Source organism: Anguilla rostrata, chromosome 4, assembly GCF_018555375.3.
Source record: "Anguilla rostrata isolate EN2019 chromosome 4, ASM1855537v3, whole genome shotgun sequence".
Lineage (NCBI taxonomy): Eukaryota > Metazoa > Chordata > Actinopteri > Anguilliformes > Anguillidae > Anguilla > Anguilla rostrata.
This window is the reverse complement of record NC_057936.1, coordinates 6,685,115-6,704,044: the sequence shown is the minus strand read 5'-3', so window position 1 is coordinate 6,704,044 and position 18,930 is coordinate 6,685,115. Positions and strand designations below refer to the sequence as shown.

Below are 18,930 nucleotides of genomic sequence, written 5' to 3'. Positions count from 1 at the left end.
ACCTGAAAAAAATAAAAATAAATCGCCAAGGTTGAAAAAAAGACCATCGACTATTACTTTCTCCTTTCAACTAGTCCTTAATATGCTTTGTAACACCGCGTGAGAGATACGAAGAGCCCTCCAATAATCAATACTGATTGATCGATTCATGAATAACTCGTCTGTGAAATTCAGTTTTTCCTAATTAGAATCTCTTTGATAATTCTCCTCTTTTTTTCCCAGTGACTCCTTCGGGGTGGACTTAGCTTATGATATGCTACATGACGCAGAAGAGAACCGAGGAGGTATGTGTAGAGAGACACGAAAAGTTTTTGTCTAGGCTTTTAATTCATCGATTTAAACAGTTCTAATGCATTTCCCAGTTTGACAGAGCTAGTATTATTTGTAATTTTTTTTACCACTCGTCCAGGCGTCTAAGGTATAAAATATGCACACAGAATAATACAAAAACAACGTTTTCCTCATTTGTGGAAGGCAATACGCGCATTAACCTACAGACCAATGTGCTTGTATATTTTGTTTGTTTTGTTTCCAACAAAATACACAATAAATTAAAATATACATTACAATGTATGCCCTGTGGCGAACAAATTAAGCATATTCATTTGCGCATCTTTTCTGAGAATTGGTTGGATATACTAGCGTGCATGAACTGTCTGTGCTGCATTTAATCAAAGAAAGCAATGCCTTTTTTTGTACTGTCAACCTCTACACTACACAGGTCAGCCACAAATGTGTGAACAGCAAGTCCACGCCCCTTTCCGAAATGTTGCCAAGAAATTCCATCCGGATACGTGTATAATTGCTCTGCAATATGCTTCATAACAATATAGCCAGAAGCCTACATTTTTCTCGTGACATAGGCCACTGCTTATTCAAAACAAAACTGTAACTGACGATCTCGGTCCGACCTGACTCGATTGCTGGCCTTCCCTTCGTCGTAATGCAATTAAAACATATTCGCTTAACTCGTTTGGCTTGAAATGGCTGTCATAGTTTCAAGACTCATTACCATAGCAATTCGATTTGCCGGCTGAATGCGAATTTTGGAGTGATGTAGGCTATACGCACACTGATCAGGGAACGTCACGGCCCGTTTTAAAGAATAACCTTCGATAGTGGGTTTAGTTATTGATGATGATGGTGATGGCGACGATGACGACGACGCTGATATTATTGCTGTTGTCCTTGTTTTCAAGTTTTTGCCCAGATTGATAGTCCCAGTATCGATTGACGCACGCTTTTAAAACCGGTGTGTGTAATATATTTATGCAGCTCAAGCCGCAGGGCCGTGCCAAGCTTTCCCCATCTCTAAGTAACTACTCTTTCCAACTCAATGTTCCTTAATGTAATGAGGGAGAATTGGTGCTAATATAGTGATAATTTAATACATAATGTCGGTTTTCATCCAACGACTTTGCTTCTAGGCATTTTACACAACTCCAGCATATGGTCGCCTCTATTACTAACAAGCTGATTTTCTCCTGTCAATCTAACCCTAACAAATCACCAAATTTAAAAGCTTTAGCTGGAACATAGTTTAGGGCTCCTGTTGCAGCTATTGCTCATTTGTATTTCTAACATTAGGCCGATGTTATTTAAATTAACCGTAGGATGCACCGAATAGAAAAAGGAAAATCTCGAATTGTAGGCCTACGGCCTTGACTGCATTGACACATTCACGCCATTTTGACAGTCATGTTATTGCCAAGACACTCTTATCACTGGGCCCACAGACATGATTAAACAACTCTTCAGTTAAATCTAATTTATCCGTTTTACGGTGTCTAATAAACAAAGAAAAAAATAACATTCACAGGCTTTTGGGGACCCGCATCTATAGCCTACACCCATATATGATTGACGTAAAATAAACACTATCTGGTGTAGGGAACTCAGAAACTACACTTATTTTGATTATTCAAATAGGTGAAGACGTAATATCCAGATGCTACTGAGTGAAATGGAACAATTTTCCGTATCCTAGATGTTTCGTCACCGCAGTGATGTGTGTCAAGGTTTTCTAAACATTTGCTTTTTAATAAAACTTAAGTGAGTACTTCCTTAAATGACAACTGAATAAATAACATGTATTTACCTTTGCAGCAGGCCTACATGAAGAGATATCACATCGGTACTTTAACAGATTCTGAAAACAGTATAATTGTGAAAAAGACATCACGACTACACAGAATAGATCAGGTTATTCCAGATCAAAACACTACACTCCCAAATTTGATAAAACTCCAAATATTGATAACAATTTGGCATTTCTTTTTTTTTTCTTCAAATGATTGGAAAACTGAAACTTCAAGCCAAACTGCTACGTCATTTAACAACAGGTGTTCTTTATTCCTCTCAGAAGAATACTTAATTGTGTGAGGGGAATTGTCTGAATAATCGGTTGCGGGTAATATGTAAATTCTCAAATGCTCGTCACAATAACAAAGACAATCCACTCACAAAAAATAATAATAATAATTAATTAAATGACATCCATTCACACAAGAAAACATTTTAAACGACAGTTGTAAAGTTAAAAAGGTAATTAATCTGATTATTATTTAAGGAAACGAAACCCAAACATCTCACGAATACACACTCTAGTGTATTGGAATGACCATCGTCTCAGACTTAATAAATTGTAATACTTGGGCATACCAGTGAATCATACTCTATGATTTACCAAGGTTTGAAACAACCATTATTATTAGCTTCAACTTGGAAGCTAATGAAAGTGTTGTGTTTCATATGTTCTTAATTTTGACGACAGATGCCAACATATCCTAGACTGTAATTTCGCTATAGGCCTGCACCTGCGGTAATGATAATTTTAAAAAACTGAAATACCGTCATACAGAAAATGCATAAAATTACACACCGCGCATGTGCAGGCCCCTACAATCTGGGATACTTCAGGATTTGGGCAGCGGCTGTTCGGTGATTTTGCCGATTTGTTCAGGTCAGTTAATCCAATACAGTGCGATGGTACGATGCAGTTCAGGCAGATAATTGTTTGATACGTTAGTATTATATTCTGAGAAGATAAGTTCAGAAAATGAACATGTTTTATGATCCCATTTGGTGTTTTTTTTTTTTTTTTTAAATCATCCTAATAACCCAGCTTCAGTGTTCACGTGCTTATCCGAAAATAAACCCTTTGACAAAGCCTAAATAAATTATTCCTTTGAACGTGGAACAGCCGAAATAGCTGGAAACAGCTGAAAATGTCTACTTATTTTATACTTTGAATAAATTATTAAATAAATAGCGCCAGCATTTTGGGCGTGTGAACGCTGCCTCAGCAGCCGTGCCGGGGGTGTGTGAGCTGCCTCGAGTCGAAGTGGGAGAAACAGGGGGGGGAATCGATAACCAACCGCACCGAGCAGCCAACCGGTCTGAGTGGAATCGATGGGCTGAATGGGGGCGATATTAAAATGGGTGCGGTGCATACACTGGCCGGGGCATACTGCAGGTGAGAAGCGGGCAGGCAGTATGTCAGACACCGTCCCAAAACGTTACGCAGGTTAATGAGCCCATCAGACGCAAGGCGAGGAGGTACAGTTGTAAATATGCTCGCAGGTAGCCTTTATCACCCTGGAGGAAAAGGAGAGGTGAAGCCGTCCCAGATGTTAAACAGTGTGTGAACACGGATAAACATCAGTGTATGTGTTTTACATTTATTAGCTAGAGTAAATAACAAATGGAAAGCAAAATGAAGTCTACTTCACTTGGGTTTAAACCTAATAATAATAATAATAATAATAATAACAATAATAACAACAACAACAACAATAATCTTGTCATTCAACATCATGGCCAGCAGCATCCACTGTCAATTAGACTGATGATGCTGTTGACGTCAATCCACAACCTAGATAGCTAGCTAGCTCAAGAAGCTAATTATATCGTTCTCTGCAGTTTGCTCAACTTACCAATATAATCATTCGCGAACCAAGGCATTACTGAAACTTAGAATTAGCTGTGTGGGGTGTTGGGTGGTGTGTGTGTGGTGTGTGTGTGTGTATGTGTGTATGGGGGGGGGGGGGGGGGGGTCGAATCCCCTCTTTCCCCATAGGTCAGTGTGAGAAACTATCCACAGGGTTACAGTTCTTTCCACTGAATACCGTGTACTTCCAGTCGTGTCATCAGTCTGCAACTACACTGCAGTACACCACACATACACACTCTAGCCACTCTCGAACATAAACACACACACGGAATTTATAAAGAAGGGATTGTGGCTAGCACAATCTCTCCCGTGGTGGGGAAATGCTCTCTATACATTTACAGACTCGAGCCTTTGGGCAATTCCGCCTTCTAACCCTTCATCAAATAATATCTCTGGACCTGGACTGAGAAAGTAAAAATAGCAAAGGCTTGGTTTGGTAAGGGAGAAAACATTTTGTTGTTCTGTAAGAGAATTTCTGTTTTTGGGGGTTTCTAAAATATTACTTGTGTCACTGTAACTATACAGTTAGAATGTATACACATGGTCTAACATGTAAATATAATTTAATATTTTTTTGCACTTGCTTCTGGAACGAATGCCGTCACTTGGAAAAAAAGCTCCAAAATCTCACAATTTATTTATAATTCAAATTATGTGGAGTTACCATCTTGTGTGATTGTAAAGAAAAAAAACGCACCGACTATAATATCAAGTATATTCCCATAATTAGGCCTGTAACCATCCCTCCTCCTCCTTTATTTTATTTTTCGTCTATATTTAATATTTTCGCTTGTGGAAAAATCTATGCTTCGGCGCGCATTTTTTATCAGGTATGCAGGCACTGCATCTCCAAGGTCGATTCGCTGAGGCTGGACCGCTGTAATGTTTTGCAGAGGTTGGGATGGAGGCACGAAAACTGTAGGCTATAATCTACTACAAGATTAACATAATTCATATTATTAAAATTATTAACTGGCGTATTGAAAAAAAAAAAACACGGATTTTCTGGTGATCGGTGAACCAGTGAAACACAGTTCACTTTCGAAGGTGTGAAAACAGTGATGTCGTTGCTTGAATGGAATTGGAGACCTGGACTGTTTATTATTAACAACCAGTAGCCTACATGTTAAGGACTTTAGTGACATCTATTGAACCGCGAGGCAAATTTATATGGTGTGGCCACTGCATGGGTGGAGAGAAATGCGAACGGGATGAACACTCGGCTATAGTACTGGAGTTCAATGGAGATCCTGTTTGTTTGTTTGTTTGTTTGTTTATTTATTTATTTATTTATTTATTTATTTATTTATTTATTTATTTATTTAAGCGAAATCGTGTATTTTACAACTATTCATAATGCCGGCAAAGGTTTGGAAAAAGAAGTGGCTTGTATCAGTTTTCTTTCAAATGTGTCAGTTTAGGCTACATTCACTCATGTAAATACCGTATATTCACAACCTCGTGACAACCTGTAGACACATAAGGTAAACGGACTGGTATAATGATGCCAGTCATCATGCTCCCCTCTCACGGCGCTATAATGACATCAGCATCTTCTCCCTGCATTTTTGGCAGAGATTAGACGCAGTAACCCACGCATACAAATGTACACGAAAGGCACAGTTTACAGTTTTGAGAGAGTTTTTCGTGTTACTTGACAGAAAAGTATTAATTGGCAACATCTAGGCTATTTGGGGCGACAGTCCTGTAGATCCAGCCCCATTTTAGAAAATTAATATTGCTGAATTCTTGTTGTTGTCGTCGTAGATGTTGTTGTTGCTGTTGTAGTTGTGGTCAGAGGTGTCGTAGTGGGGGGGAAAGTGGGACTGACTACCCAGGGCCCGAATGGGGAGAGGGCCCTCGAAAAGCCTGGAATGATGCGTGAGAGACATGGATCAAGAGAGGAAGGGGGCCCACAGAGACTGCTTATGTATAGGGCCCAGAATTTTGTGCTACACCCCTGGTTGTGGCTGTTGTCTAAGGGATACGTTACATTACACCCTAGTGGTATTCATAATAAAATTATTTCAGATAATTACTGTTGTATAGTTACGTTCTCAAATCAGATTCGTCATTCGTAATTTCCTATTGACATGTTATTTAAAGCGAATATACTGAATTATGAAATCAACGACGTATCTCACGCAGGAAGCAGTCTAAGGGCATTAAAAAACAAATTAGCTTACCGTAAATTGCTTTAAAAAATAAGTAATATGCCATTGCACTAATTTTATACAGCCTAAGCTACATCTCATCAGTATTTATATAATGTGATTTATGTACCTACGTCTCTACGGCTTTCTATTTCCACATTGTCACTTTTATTAGTTAATTGTTCGTTCTTGATAACATTTCTATATATATATATATATATATATATTATGGGATAAATATAAAGAATATAAATTATTCTTTATATAAATTACAGTAACAAGAATGAAGCATACCGATATTGTTTTATCGTGTTACCAAATTACACGCCTACTGAGATTTATCCACTTTGAAATAACACGTAATAGTGTAGCCTGCGCATCTGGTTAAGATATTAAGTATGCCTACTTCCGTAAATGGTACATCAACAGTAGCTTTAATAACCACTATCTTTAAAAGTTTCTTTTTTTATTTAAAAAAAAATACCCGCTCGTTACCCATACTTAATCTGTTGCATCGGGACACTTACTAGCCTACAGCGTTCCACTGTCACATTGTGCATCTGCTGATCTGTGTCGTACGTAGCCTAAAGCCGTTTCAACCGTGGGTGCTAGGAGTGTGTTCCTGTGGTTTTGATCCTATCGATCCGGAGTGGAGTCAACGTGTTGTTGCTTCGGGTAAAGATTACTGGGCATTGGATGATGGGGACGGGGGGGGCAGTTGGTGCCCACATTTTATTTATTAATTTATTTATTTTTTGCCAGGGTCAATCTGTCTGCCATCCGTTGACCGAAAGTATTATTTTTAACGCTTACTTCATTTAAATTAAGTAGGGTCAACACACACCGTTTTTCCCGTTCACTATACATTTTGAGAATACAAATTCGTTTTACTCTTTAACGTTTATGCGTTTTAGTATTCTTTAAAAAAAGATAGCTTCATTTTAACATTTGTTCAATTCCTTTTCCAAAAAACTTTCCCCACAAATATAGCCTCTCACTGTCCACAACGACTTTCTTCTCAGCGGATCGTAACACTTTTTAGTGGGCTAACTTTGTATAGCAATGTTTAAAAAAAACCCTGCTCTAACCAAAAAGATAACGCCTCTATATTCTCATTGGCGAATTAAAATAATTTTCCGAATTAGTTTTATTATATAAATGTTTACTAACATTAGACAATAAATAGTATAATAACAATTGGGGCAATAGTGCGCATCGTTGACAATGCACTTTCTCAATCTCAGAGTAAGATGGGAAGTGGTTGGCCTATTTGCTTTTCTTTAATACGAGTTCAGTTGATGTGAATACTCATAATAAAAGCTAGATAGGGCCTGCTTCAATTCAAGGACAAAATGTGCTAAGGTTATAGGGAACCTCTGAAACAAACCCTTGGTTTGTTTACACTGTGTCCAGTCCAAATCGACTGCTGTGCAGATTGTGCGAATCAGCACTCTACATTTCCCGAGTTCATATATTTGGGCACTCTATAATTAATCAGGTTCAGAAACAAACATGCTTAGTGTTAGTACCTTTGATTATTGATTTGAAATGGCCACACCTATAAAATTTTAATAGGAGCCAGTACATTCTGAAATCGTATTATTATTATAATAATTATTATATGTATTATTGTTGTTGTTTTGTTATATTATTATTATTATTATTATTGTTATTATTATCATTGTTATTATTATTATTATTATTATTATTATGATTATAAGAAGGCTTAGCATTAGTAGGCTCTATTACAAGTATTTTTGTTTTTCATCTACAGTAATTATTTATGGATCTATATTGATTTTTATTTTAAGAAAAAAAAAACTAATCTTGGTTTAAAAGCTTCCGCCTGTTTGTCTCAGAGAAACCGAAGCGAAGGCCCATTCTCTCCTTTGCCGTTGCCTTCAGGTTAGTCGTGGGCTACAACACCCGCCGTGGACTAGACAATAAACAAGCCATTATCGGACTTTTAATAAACTATGGCCTGTCAGGATGTCAGATAAGCGGCCAGGACGAAAGAGTGGAGACAGTATGCATTTCAGCGCCCACATCCGAAGATTTACAATCCGGGTCCACAAGTGAGAATCGGGGTTTCCTGCGGTGCATACGGAGGGGGGGGGGGGGGGTATCCGCACTGGACACTTAGCGACCCTGTCCTTGCTTAAACAGAAATAACCTCTCACACTGAAAAGTTGTTCATATCGCTTCTGTCCTATGTTTTATGGTTTTGCCATTTCATTTGCATATATTATTTAGGAGTTTTTTTACCTGGTGAAAAATCAGTATGTTGCTTATGACGTTTTGTATGCTTTGTTTTGTCTGCCTCACATTCACTCAAACACAACAATATGAGATTTCTCCCAGTGTGTATGCTATAGCCTACATGCCACCCAACTAATAATGTAGTTAGTTTTGTTTTCTGAATTGACGGCACCTGCAAGCTTATCTGGTGCATATAAGCATACCTGATGTTACATATTTTAACGTCTGTTGACGGTTTCTGGTGGCAGATTCTCACGTCCATTGTAGGTCTGTCCATAGGCTACAATACCAGTTCTATTATCCGATCGGTGATAATGGAACTGAACATATTTGCACCTCTTGCATCGCAGTATGCTTGAAACTGCGGAGGTAAATCACAGTCAATCCGTTGATGCAGATTTTGCGTACAGCGAGGAGTCTCCAGGCAATTTGACTGTAAGGTCGTTCCTTCTATTGATCTGGTTTTGAAGGAAGGGCCACGGAATACTGCACAGAGCCATGAATTAAGTCTAAAATAGAAACGCGAGACAAATGCTGGACACATAATTGCGCCTAACCTACACTTTTATGAGTGTTGATAGAGCCGGTGTCGTTTTAGCTTTGTTTCTATTAAATTGATGCTAAATTGCTCCGCTGAATCATCTGGCTTGTACATGATATTAAGTCACGAGTTGCAGACTACAGAAAGGCTACGAAAACATAGCTTAAGCTATACAATAGTCTGTACATTACAGCTAGAATGAGTTCATATTACTACACCCAGTTCATATTATACCTAGTTCTGGCTTTGGTGCAAAGCTGTGGGAAAATTGTCCTGATTAAATCGATCCTCTTGCAATGAAATCCCCCCCCCCCCCCCCCACTTAAAGTGCGCATAAATTTTCACCGCATTCGGTGTTCTGACGTTCATCCCACAATTCTTTAACTATTGTCGCATTCTGCAGATGATAGTTTAAAGAATAAACAACATCTCAGCACATAACCTCGCATTCCATGTTTGCACACTTAAACTACTGTTTGTAATGAGCTGTTGCATATGAAAATTGTACATGCATCAGTCGCTGCAAGTGTGTCTGACTACTAGCTACAAGCTGCCCTGTACTGTCCTGACTGAACAAACGCGTTAAAAATGCCTGATCAAAAATTGGCGTGGTCTATAAAACGCTTACGTGTGATTGGTCATTTGCTGTCTTTGTCGACACACAACGAATGTAGGCATGTGTGTTAGTCAGCTGTACGTGGTGAAGGGTGAGCTGTTGATGGGAAAGGTGGTGTTGTTGCAGTGGTGGGAGAGCGGGGAGGGGGCTGTGTGTGTTGGGGGAGGCTAGCCTGCTTTATGTTGTTCCCGCTGCACCGATGGAAAGGAGAGACCAGGGAATGGAAATCGATACCGATTCAGAGGGAGTCAGATCAACCTTAACAATGTATAGCGCAGACACTCTATATCCCAATCACACGCACACGCGCGCGCGCGCACACATACATGCGGGTGGCAGAGAGACGAGACGCTACTGCGTGGCGTGACACGTGAGCGCAGTTCGTTTGATTCCATTGCTGCAACCTTCAAACCTCAAATGCCAGCTCGACTTTTAGATTGCACGCGGACATTTACGTAGAACAGACACATTGTACTTGTAACTGAAATTAAATAAATAGCCGAATGGGATACAGCATTTCTTTAGAATTGCGAGGATGAAGCACCTTCTTCAATTCACCAGTCACACACACACGCACTTGTTGGGAGTTCGTCGATGTTAATGTTGTTTATATCAGTATTTACCGCGCGCTTTGCTTTAAGCTTTGCTTACCGAAGAGCGACCGTGTAACCGCAGCCACACAGTTCTCCCCCTCCCCGTCTTCGCCACTCGCCTATCAATTATTAAAGTGGGTATCGATCATACTGCTGGCCTGCCTCTACCTTCCAGTCCTGAAAACGCCAGGTCTCGTGGATTCTGAACTGTCTGGCTGTCTGGAGTGTGTTGTCTGTGGAAGAGCGCGACTGACTCCAGTGGCAACGATGATTATCTCAGTCACATTTGCGCGCATTATTTCTCCAACAATGAAGAGGCGAGGACGCCGTTAATAGCTAAGACGTTCGGGCTGTTGATGAGTGGAATTGTGTGCGCTGTTAGCGGGGAACACTAGCTATAAAAAAATAACCCTGGGTATCATGAGGCGTCGAGGAAGCCGCCATATTCCAGACAGAGTGTCGCCCTGGTAAACACACTTCTGCAGGGTTTCCAACTGTGGTCTCTCCATTTGCCGTGAGATGTGTCTGGGTAGCGTGACAGCGTGAGACAGTCCCATAAGCGTGTCTGACACCAAAAGCGTTGGTTAGCAACCCCGTTCTGTCTTACACTTTGACCTCCGCACCTCGCACATCCCCTATGGCATTCGTTCAAACGTATGGTACTTCGCAGCTTCCGAAAGCGACATTTTCAATGTTATCACATAAGGTGTGTGAAGTGAGCAACATTATATATATATATAACACTGGAAGAACTTTCTTCAAATGTTCCTGTTCAGGAAATGGCAAATAGCCCTGAGTTCGAGAGATCAAGACCCGGTTAACTGCATGTTTGGTGAGTGACCCCAGCGAACCGCAGCGAACTGCGGTGATGCTACCAAAATATATCCGCAAAAAGCCGTTTATTTGTTTTCGAAAAATACAAATTACATTTTTGTTAAATCAGACAGCCGGTACGCTATGAAACGACATAGGTTATCAAAAGCGTCAAAGTCTATAGACAGTGTGCATAGTCGTTAGGCGGATACTAAAATCTGGTGGTACCAGAACAAGAAATATCATTACATGACTAATATGCACTTGCTTTGTGATGTATTTGTGTTTGGGGGGTAGGTGGGGGTGGAGGTCCATCGAGGTTCGGCTGATATCGATCTCCTATTTACTGAGCCAAGCAAATCCACCAGGATGGAGCACCGCGATGCATGATGGTCCGTGAGGCCAGAGGGGAATTGGATTGGGAGGGGGTGGGGTGATGCTTCCACGGTTCCAGGCTCTCCAAACAGAAATAAGGGGGAGAGCGAGAGAGCGAGAGAGAGAGAGAGTGTGTGTGTGTGTGTGTGTGTGTGTGTGTGTGTGTGTGTGTGTGGTGTGGGGGGGGGGGCGAGAAAGGAAAGGCAAATCTGAAAAAGGCCATGCCTCTGTACAAATTCCTCTCGCGAGCAGATATTTGTGTTCAAATGTGGGAACAATGGAACTTCACGAATATACATTTGTCACAGCTGACATTTCCACCTCATTTGTTCTCGTTTACTTCCTTTTAATAAAGTGCTTGGTAATTAATAAGAAGATGCAGGCTAGTTCTATTATTGTTAATGGACGTAGGCTAGTTCTTTATACATTTTACATTTAAAACACTAAAATATCACCTATTTATGTCATTTTGCATTCTGCATTCTGTAGCATACTATATAGGCTAATGGTCGATTATGTACATAGGCTACGTACCACTATTGGAAAAACGGTGAGATCTTGTTTGTAAATCGTGCCATTTTCGTAGACAGCTACAAATGCGCGCGCGTAGGTTATTGTTTGTATCGGTGGGCAGATTGCACACGCCCGCGCAAAGATTATGTGCGTTTCTTTCTTTTTTGCCTATTTAGGACATGAGATTTTTCATTGGAGATTCCAACAAGTGCAGTCAGGAATGCAAACCGTTGATGCAACGTCTACCTCGAGCCGCAAAACGGCGGTCCACCGATGCAGGCAGACAGACGGACAAGCGTAGGCCTACTGAGTCAAATGTATAACCCTCCGGGAGAGGGTAATAACGTCTTCTCTCAATTGCCCTCCTCTGTTCATTCGAGCATGTGTCTGAAACAAAGCGTCGGAGGAGGTATGTTTACACAGATCCTGGCTGATTGTATAACCGAATCCTCGGAGGACATATTGTGAGTGATTCTGCCGCACGGTCTCCTACAGAGGTAACACAATCTCAGCCGAGAGAGAAGGTTTTTTTTTTTTTCTGGTTTTCCAGTCTACCATTATTTTCTCGTTATGGTCACCCAGAATACCCCCCCCCCCCATCTCTCTCTCTCTCTCTCTCTCTCTCTCTACACCACCACCCCCCTTTCAGTGAGAGTCCTATGGGAAAGAGTGCTGAGGCGGAATAATTGATAGACGCACTGGCTATCCTTATCGATCACTACGTTATTGACCCGACCAAATACATTGAGATGGAGTGTGGAATTCAACACAGATGCAGAGACGAATGGTTTTTCATCGTTAATGCAATCTTTAAACGTTTCTCTCGGCATGCCGGCATCCCTTTTTGGCCCGCGTCTTGTTGACTGTTTACAGTGCTGTTTTGCCGTCTACAACGCACCTTCAGTGTCATCCCTCTGTTTATATTTTAACCTTTGTATCGCGTGGGCGTACGCCATCGCCACTGTCCCTGCTAATACTGTTTTTCAACTTTGACGAGAGCCCCCCTGCAGCTGTGGTTCGGCGACAGGCTGCAGGCTTACCCCGTAGGTTTACATCGATTCGGGCCATGCCCAGAACTGTCAACAATTACGTTCATTGATAAATAAATCGTCTTTATTTAGACGATTGAACCAACGGTAGAGTTTCAATACCATCAAATTGCATCACGCCATTATTTTGTAATGTTTTGATTGTAAGAGAAGAATATTACCAACACTACTCACGTGTTCATTTAAACTGGCGAGAATGCTAATAGTGATTCTAACGCAACTCCAATTTGTTATTTTGTTTTGACGGTAAATAGCAGCACCCTATTATTCACGGTTACTGCAACCCTATGGGGCCACTTGCAGTCAAAGTCCTTTAATTAGTTGTTAAAGTAACCTGTTATTCTGTCACCAGGCGGTCCAGAATTCCATCTCGCTTCTTCCCAAAACCGCACCAGAAGTGTGAATACAAGTGTGATTAACTTCGCTCCTGATAATCTTGTTAAAAGCAACATTAACCGACCAAAGCGACGCACGTGACCCGACCCAGAGACCTCTTAAATTTCTATTTACACGGTTGTCAGGGCGGTTAGCACTACCACTTTCGCCTGCTGTTCCACGCGGACCCATTCCGTCACATCTGCACGAACAATGGATTCGTTCAGCACAGGTGATTAATCCACTCTCCACCCACAGCACGCGCTCTTACGCGCCGGCGCGCGCGCACACGCACGCCTGCAAGCACACACACACGCACGCATACACACACACACCTTACCTGTGGATTTTTTTTTCTGCTGTTACTCCGACACTGCCATTCATACATTAGCCTAGGCAGGCAAAGGAATTGATTTTTTTTTGACTGTGATGAATTCGGAATAGTAATTTGAATTTATTGATTGAGGTAGCCATGCAAGTATGGACAGCCTACCCCCTTTGAAACGCAACCCCCATCGCCTTCTTCTAACCCACATGCGCTCGGGGATAATAGCAAATTTAAATGCAATAAGTAAAATGTAGCCCCGACCATCTGCATACCATATTCATTTGTCATTTTGTCCAAATGCATTTTGTATGGAATCGCTGACAGCACAAGGGCTACTCACACGCCGGCACCAAGTCACCAGTTCGAACCTTTTCTGCACAGTCGACAAGGCCGACGAGACAATTACATTTACCGACCCCCCAAAAAAACTACGAAATAAAGGAACTTCATTTGTTTTCCCATTATGCTCATGGTAATAAGCGATAACAATAAATACTAGGCCTACTACTATTAGGCCTACTACTACTACTAATACTACTTCTAACAACTAACAATAATCTAATAGTAATAATTATTATTAGTATTATTATTATTATTATTATTATTATTTTACAAATGCAAAGTATAATCTATACGTCAAACTAAAACACAAATATGTAATTTTATTAGCGATTTTAATGTGTGCCTAAGCACACACGTATACACACACAAAGAGAGAGATACGTACATACAGACATTCTTACACACATACACACATACATACATACATACATACATACAGTTAAGACCATGCCAGGCATGTGCCCGCATACATGCCTCTCGCCTTACTGTATACTGATGAAGAACCAACGGCTAGATGCTTTTTATTGTGGTGACCAAGATATAAAAGCCTGCAGCCCAATTAGGTTTAACAGCAACGGTACTTAAAGAGACAATTGTGGAGTGTTTAAATCTTTATTTACCAGAACCCCTGTAAATGCGCAAAGGAACAATTTACATTCCATTAAGTGCTTTTCAATAGAGCATTGACTGGAACTAAAATATGCCACTATACCTGGTTAATTGAACCGTCCGCTGAAATACGGCATATAGAAATAATGTGTGACGTAGTTTTGCAGTGAGCAGAGCTGAGTGGTCGAAGAAGGGAGAAGGCCATCGCAGAAAATACACAGAAAGTGTCATTGATTCCTATAGGCACCCCCCCCCCCTCCCCCAGCACCAGCTTAACTCCAATTCTTTGTGAATATTTCGCAAATTTTCTGTAATCTCTACCCATCTGTTTGTTTTTCGTCGAATGTTTCAAAGACATGAATTAATACTCTTAACTCGTGTCCGGGGTCGAGCAATACATTGCACGAGATCAGTTTTGAACAGATGATAGCATTATCTGCAATTTGACTCATTAGCCTACTCGCTTGCATGCTCACCATTAAAATATTCCATGACGTATTTCAATTTTAAGTTACAATTTATGATACTGATCACAGGCAATGGCAACATACATTGTCAACATACATCAATATGTGTGTTTTTACAAATATCGAGTTTCAAATTCGTGCATTGCAGCTAGTCCTATGAAGTTTTCAGGTTATGTTAATAGTTTAACAACGGGTACTGTTCAATTAGATACTGCCCTCAATATAAATGCTTTCGTAAACGACTCTGTAGCCAGAGAATAACTAAATACCTGCTTTTAAAAATGTCATACCACGAAAAACAATAGTCCACAGTATAGGCCCACAATATGCAATACATCAGCCACTCATGTAGCATCCAGTGGGTAAGACCGGGTGTAAATCAATTTTTAATAGTCAATTTGATACTCAATTATTTTGATCTTTAACATATATGGATTTCCCGGTTTTTCGCACATAAATCTATAGATGCTATGTTAAAAATCGATTGTTTAAGAAATATCTTTTCTGGGAATGGATTTGTGTTGGGGAGTTTAGTCTGTTGATGTTGTTGGCTCTGGCCTATGGGAATTTAGTGAAATTCTGAAACCAACAAACAAAAACAGACTTTTTTAATGTTCAAAACGTGTTAGCAGGCATAACTCATGGTATACACCTGTAAACCTGAACATTTTAAACACTGATTATCAACACTGAACGTTTTGTTATATAACTATTCCGGGGCTGAAATCATTATGCATGCAATATCATTATGGATAATTACAAATAGGTTGAATGCACGTGGCTTCTCAGTTAGTCCGTTTATACAATTCATTGATTGTTTAAAACATATTTAAGTCATGCGCAATACTGATTGTGCGCGCGTGGATGACACAAAACTTACGGTTTATACAGTGGGTAAAATGAAGGACAAAAGCCACAGAGTGTGTTAAACTGGCTTTCAGGTCCGAATCGATCATTGATCAGTATACGCTACTTTAAAAAGGGACGCTGGACACTGAAGTATCGATCAACGGAAGGTCACGCGCCCCTGACCTAACTCCTAGGGCTGGCGGCTCAGGTTCAGATTGTTTGCGCCTCGCCACGAAGACAGGAGATGCTGGGGCCCACGAGAAAAAGAGGGGACATGCTTGAAATACAAATATGACCTTTAGAATCAAGATTGCAAAACGCACACCGATTCTTCCAGCCACCAGCAGACAAGGTCTGTGCAGGCGCCTTTGACAGAAAATCGTTGATAACTACGAGGCTTTTTTTTACGATTGCGTAACGTGTAATGGCACTGCTTATTGTGATTTTAAAAGAAGTGGTAAATTGTTTATAAATACTCGTACGTGAAATGGCATCAAATTTCAAGTTGCTTTCCCCTCCCTGCCATTGCCATTTTATGTTTCTCATATTCTCCCCCAAACAAAGAAGCTCCTGCAGTTCCTTTGTTTCGCCTTTGCCTCCGCGCGAACTGCAACCGACACGCTCGTGAAATGTGGATTGATAGCATATTGCCCACAGTACAATATTTTAACCATTGCATGACCGCGGTGCAATGCAGTTCTCCGAGGGGTGGGGGGTGGGGGGGTGGGGGGTGGGGGGGTGGGGGGTGTTGAGATACAGAAATGATGATTGTGACTGACCAACCATGAAAATGTAAAAATGAAACTTTAAGTAAACTTTCTAGTTTACGGTAGATCACCAGGTCACTCCCTGAGTGTCTCCGGGTACAAACATTGTTTTATCTCACAGTTATTTACGCTGATTCTCCCTATACTTTCTTTTTTTTTGCCTCGGAAGTAAGTTTAGAGCATCTCTCCTCGCACTCACCCGCTAGTCTGAGAGCTGACATGCGCTGAAACTCCGGCTCTTGCAGCCACTTCCACATCCGTCGGAAGGTCTCCCTGCCGGACTTGAGTTTACTCCACGGTTTGGGGTTCCGTAGCAGGTCAGACAGGGTACCCTGGGAACGACACAAGATCCGCTGGGCGAAGATGGCCTGAGGGATGCTGTAGCGTTTGAGCTCCGCCGTTATCCGCTGCGCCACCTCCTTGGTGTTGATCTCTTCCACCTGCCCCGACCCGCCGCCCTGCCCGCCCCCCGCGGTCTGCCGGTCCCTCTCAGAAAGCATGGACCCGTTGGCCTGAGAGTGCGGGTGGCCGTGGTGGTGCATGCCGTTTAGAGTTGACATCATGCCGGCCCCGTGACCCCCTAAACCCCGCGCCAAGTGCTCCTCGCTCCGGGACAGCATGGCTGCGTGGGACTCGAAGCCCCCCGGGCTGAGCATCTTGTCATTTGAGAGATGGGTGCCGGGGCCGTACGCGGAGAGAGTTTGCTGAGAGTTGTGCAAAGAGCCAAGGCCGTTGGAGAGCGGCGACAGTGGCTGACCCATGCCGGACATGTCTTTCGGGTAGTGGCCGTACAGATTGCTCATTGAGGCTAGACTCCTGTCGTCCCGCATGAGCGTAAAGCTTCCGCTTACGTTGCCGGCGGTGAGGCGCTGATGTGCTGGGTGGTGATGCGGATGCGAGTGGGGATGGTGGTGAAACTTATCCGAGACGGTGGAGATGGGGGGCAGGTGCTGCAGCGGTGTCAGCGTGGTGTAGGTGCTGCTCAGGCTCATTCCGGAGTCGCACGACATGGTCATCGCGGGGTGAAGGGGACCGGACAACGTGTGATCTGTCCGGTACTCCCCGGCCCCTTCCAGAATCGAAGCCATGCTGGACACCATCGCTGACCGTCCGTGCGACACCAAGTTCCGATGCGATGTCGGGGGCTGCCGTCCGTGAGCAGAGCTCATCAAGTCGCCCGTTTGATGAGAGTGAGATACGCCGTGTAGATTCCCAATGTTTTCCATTGTAAGTTCCATCGTTGAAAGAATCTTTATTTCCACCTCCCTCCCTCCTCTCTCTCTCTCGCTTTCTCTCTCTCCCTTTCTCTCGCTCCCTCTCTCCCTCTCTCTCTCTCTCTCTCTCAGACACACACACGCACACTCCTCCTTTCTCCTTTCCGACCGATAAATTTCAAACGATTTCAAAGCCAAGCCATTGATTGTAATAGCTCCTCCGCAGTCAATCCAGCATGATTTCACGAGATGTTTCACTTCGTCCGAGAGAGAACTGCGCCTCAAACCAACGTACGCTCGTATGATCTCGGTGGCAGTACGCGCTTGTACCTCATTCGCAATAGACCAGCGCTCCCACAGAAGCCTTAGCAGCAGGCTGCTGTCAGTGTGTATGTTTGCGCGCGCGCGAGTGTGCTTAATATGTGACTGTGCGTGCGCATGTATGCGCGCACTGTATTCTGGTCCTGAAAGCACACAGACCGCGCGGACAGACAGGGCAGAAACCCGTCCTGTCTAGGTAGCCTACTCTATCCGCACGAATGCGCGATCGACTGAACACGCACAGAGTGCGATTACTTTGAAAACAGATAACAGTCGTGTTTTCCTTCATAATCAATTTTAAAATACACAATTTGGTAACAGCTAAAACAGATAAGATATAACAGCGATTGTAAAGTAGTGCTTTGAACACAATCCATGGTCGCTGAGCATTTTAAGTTTACTATATGTCTAGAAATCGTCTTGGATTAGTGACGCGCTGCAAGAGGGTTTCCCTGATAAAACCTTAACCTGGCGCCTGAATATCAACATGAATCCTCACAGTTAATAAGTAATTTACTTGCCAGAGACGATGGAAATATATTTTATGTCATACTGCATGTATTGTCAAGAGTTATTTTACCATCATCAGTTCGTGTTTTTTTCGTTTGTTTTGACGTAGTGTCAACATTTAATTCCCCTCGCCGTATCCTAATATAAACAGGATCAAATAATACACAACCCTCCTCTGCCAGTGACTCTCAACTGAATGCAAGTGTTTTGTTTTTCCATAAGTACAGCGAGTTCATTCATCGTCACTCGCCAAATTTCTTTTGGGAAGAACATTACGCAGCATC

The 18,930-nt window shown here is 42.0% G+C and overlaps 1 protein-coding gene across 1 annotated transcript in view; it reads right to left on the bottom strand.

Annotated features, from left to right (window-relative positions):
• onecut3a (one cut homeobox 3a) overlaps positions 1-18,699 on the bottom strand; it is a 24,059-nt gene extending 5,360 nt beyond the window's left edge. Inside the window, exon 1 of the mRNA XM_064330317.1 lies at positions 16,801-18,699. Coding sequence (XP_064186387.1) covers positions 16,801-17,839 — 1,039 coding nt within the window. The 5' untranslated portion in view covers positions 17,840-18,699. The remainder of the gene's footprint in view (positions 1-16,800) is intronic.
• Between the last annotated feature and the right edge of the window lie 231 nt (positions 18,700-18,930).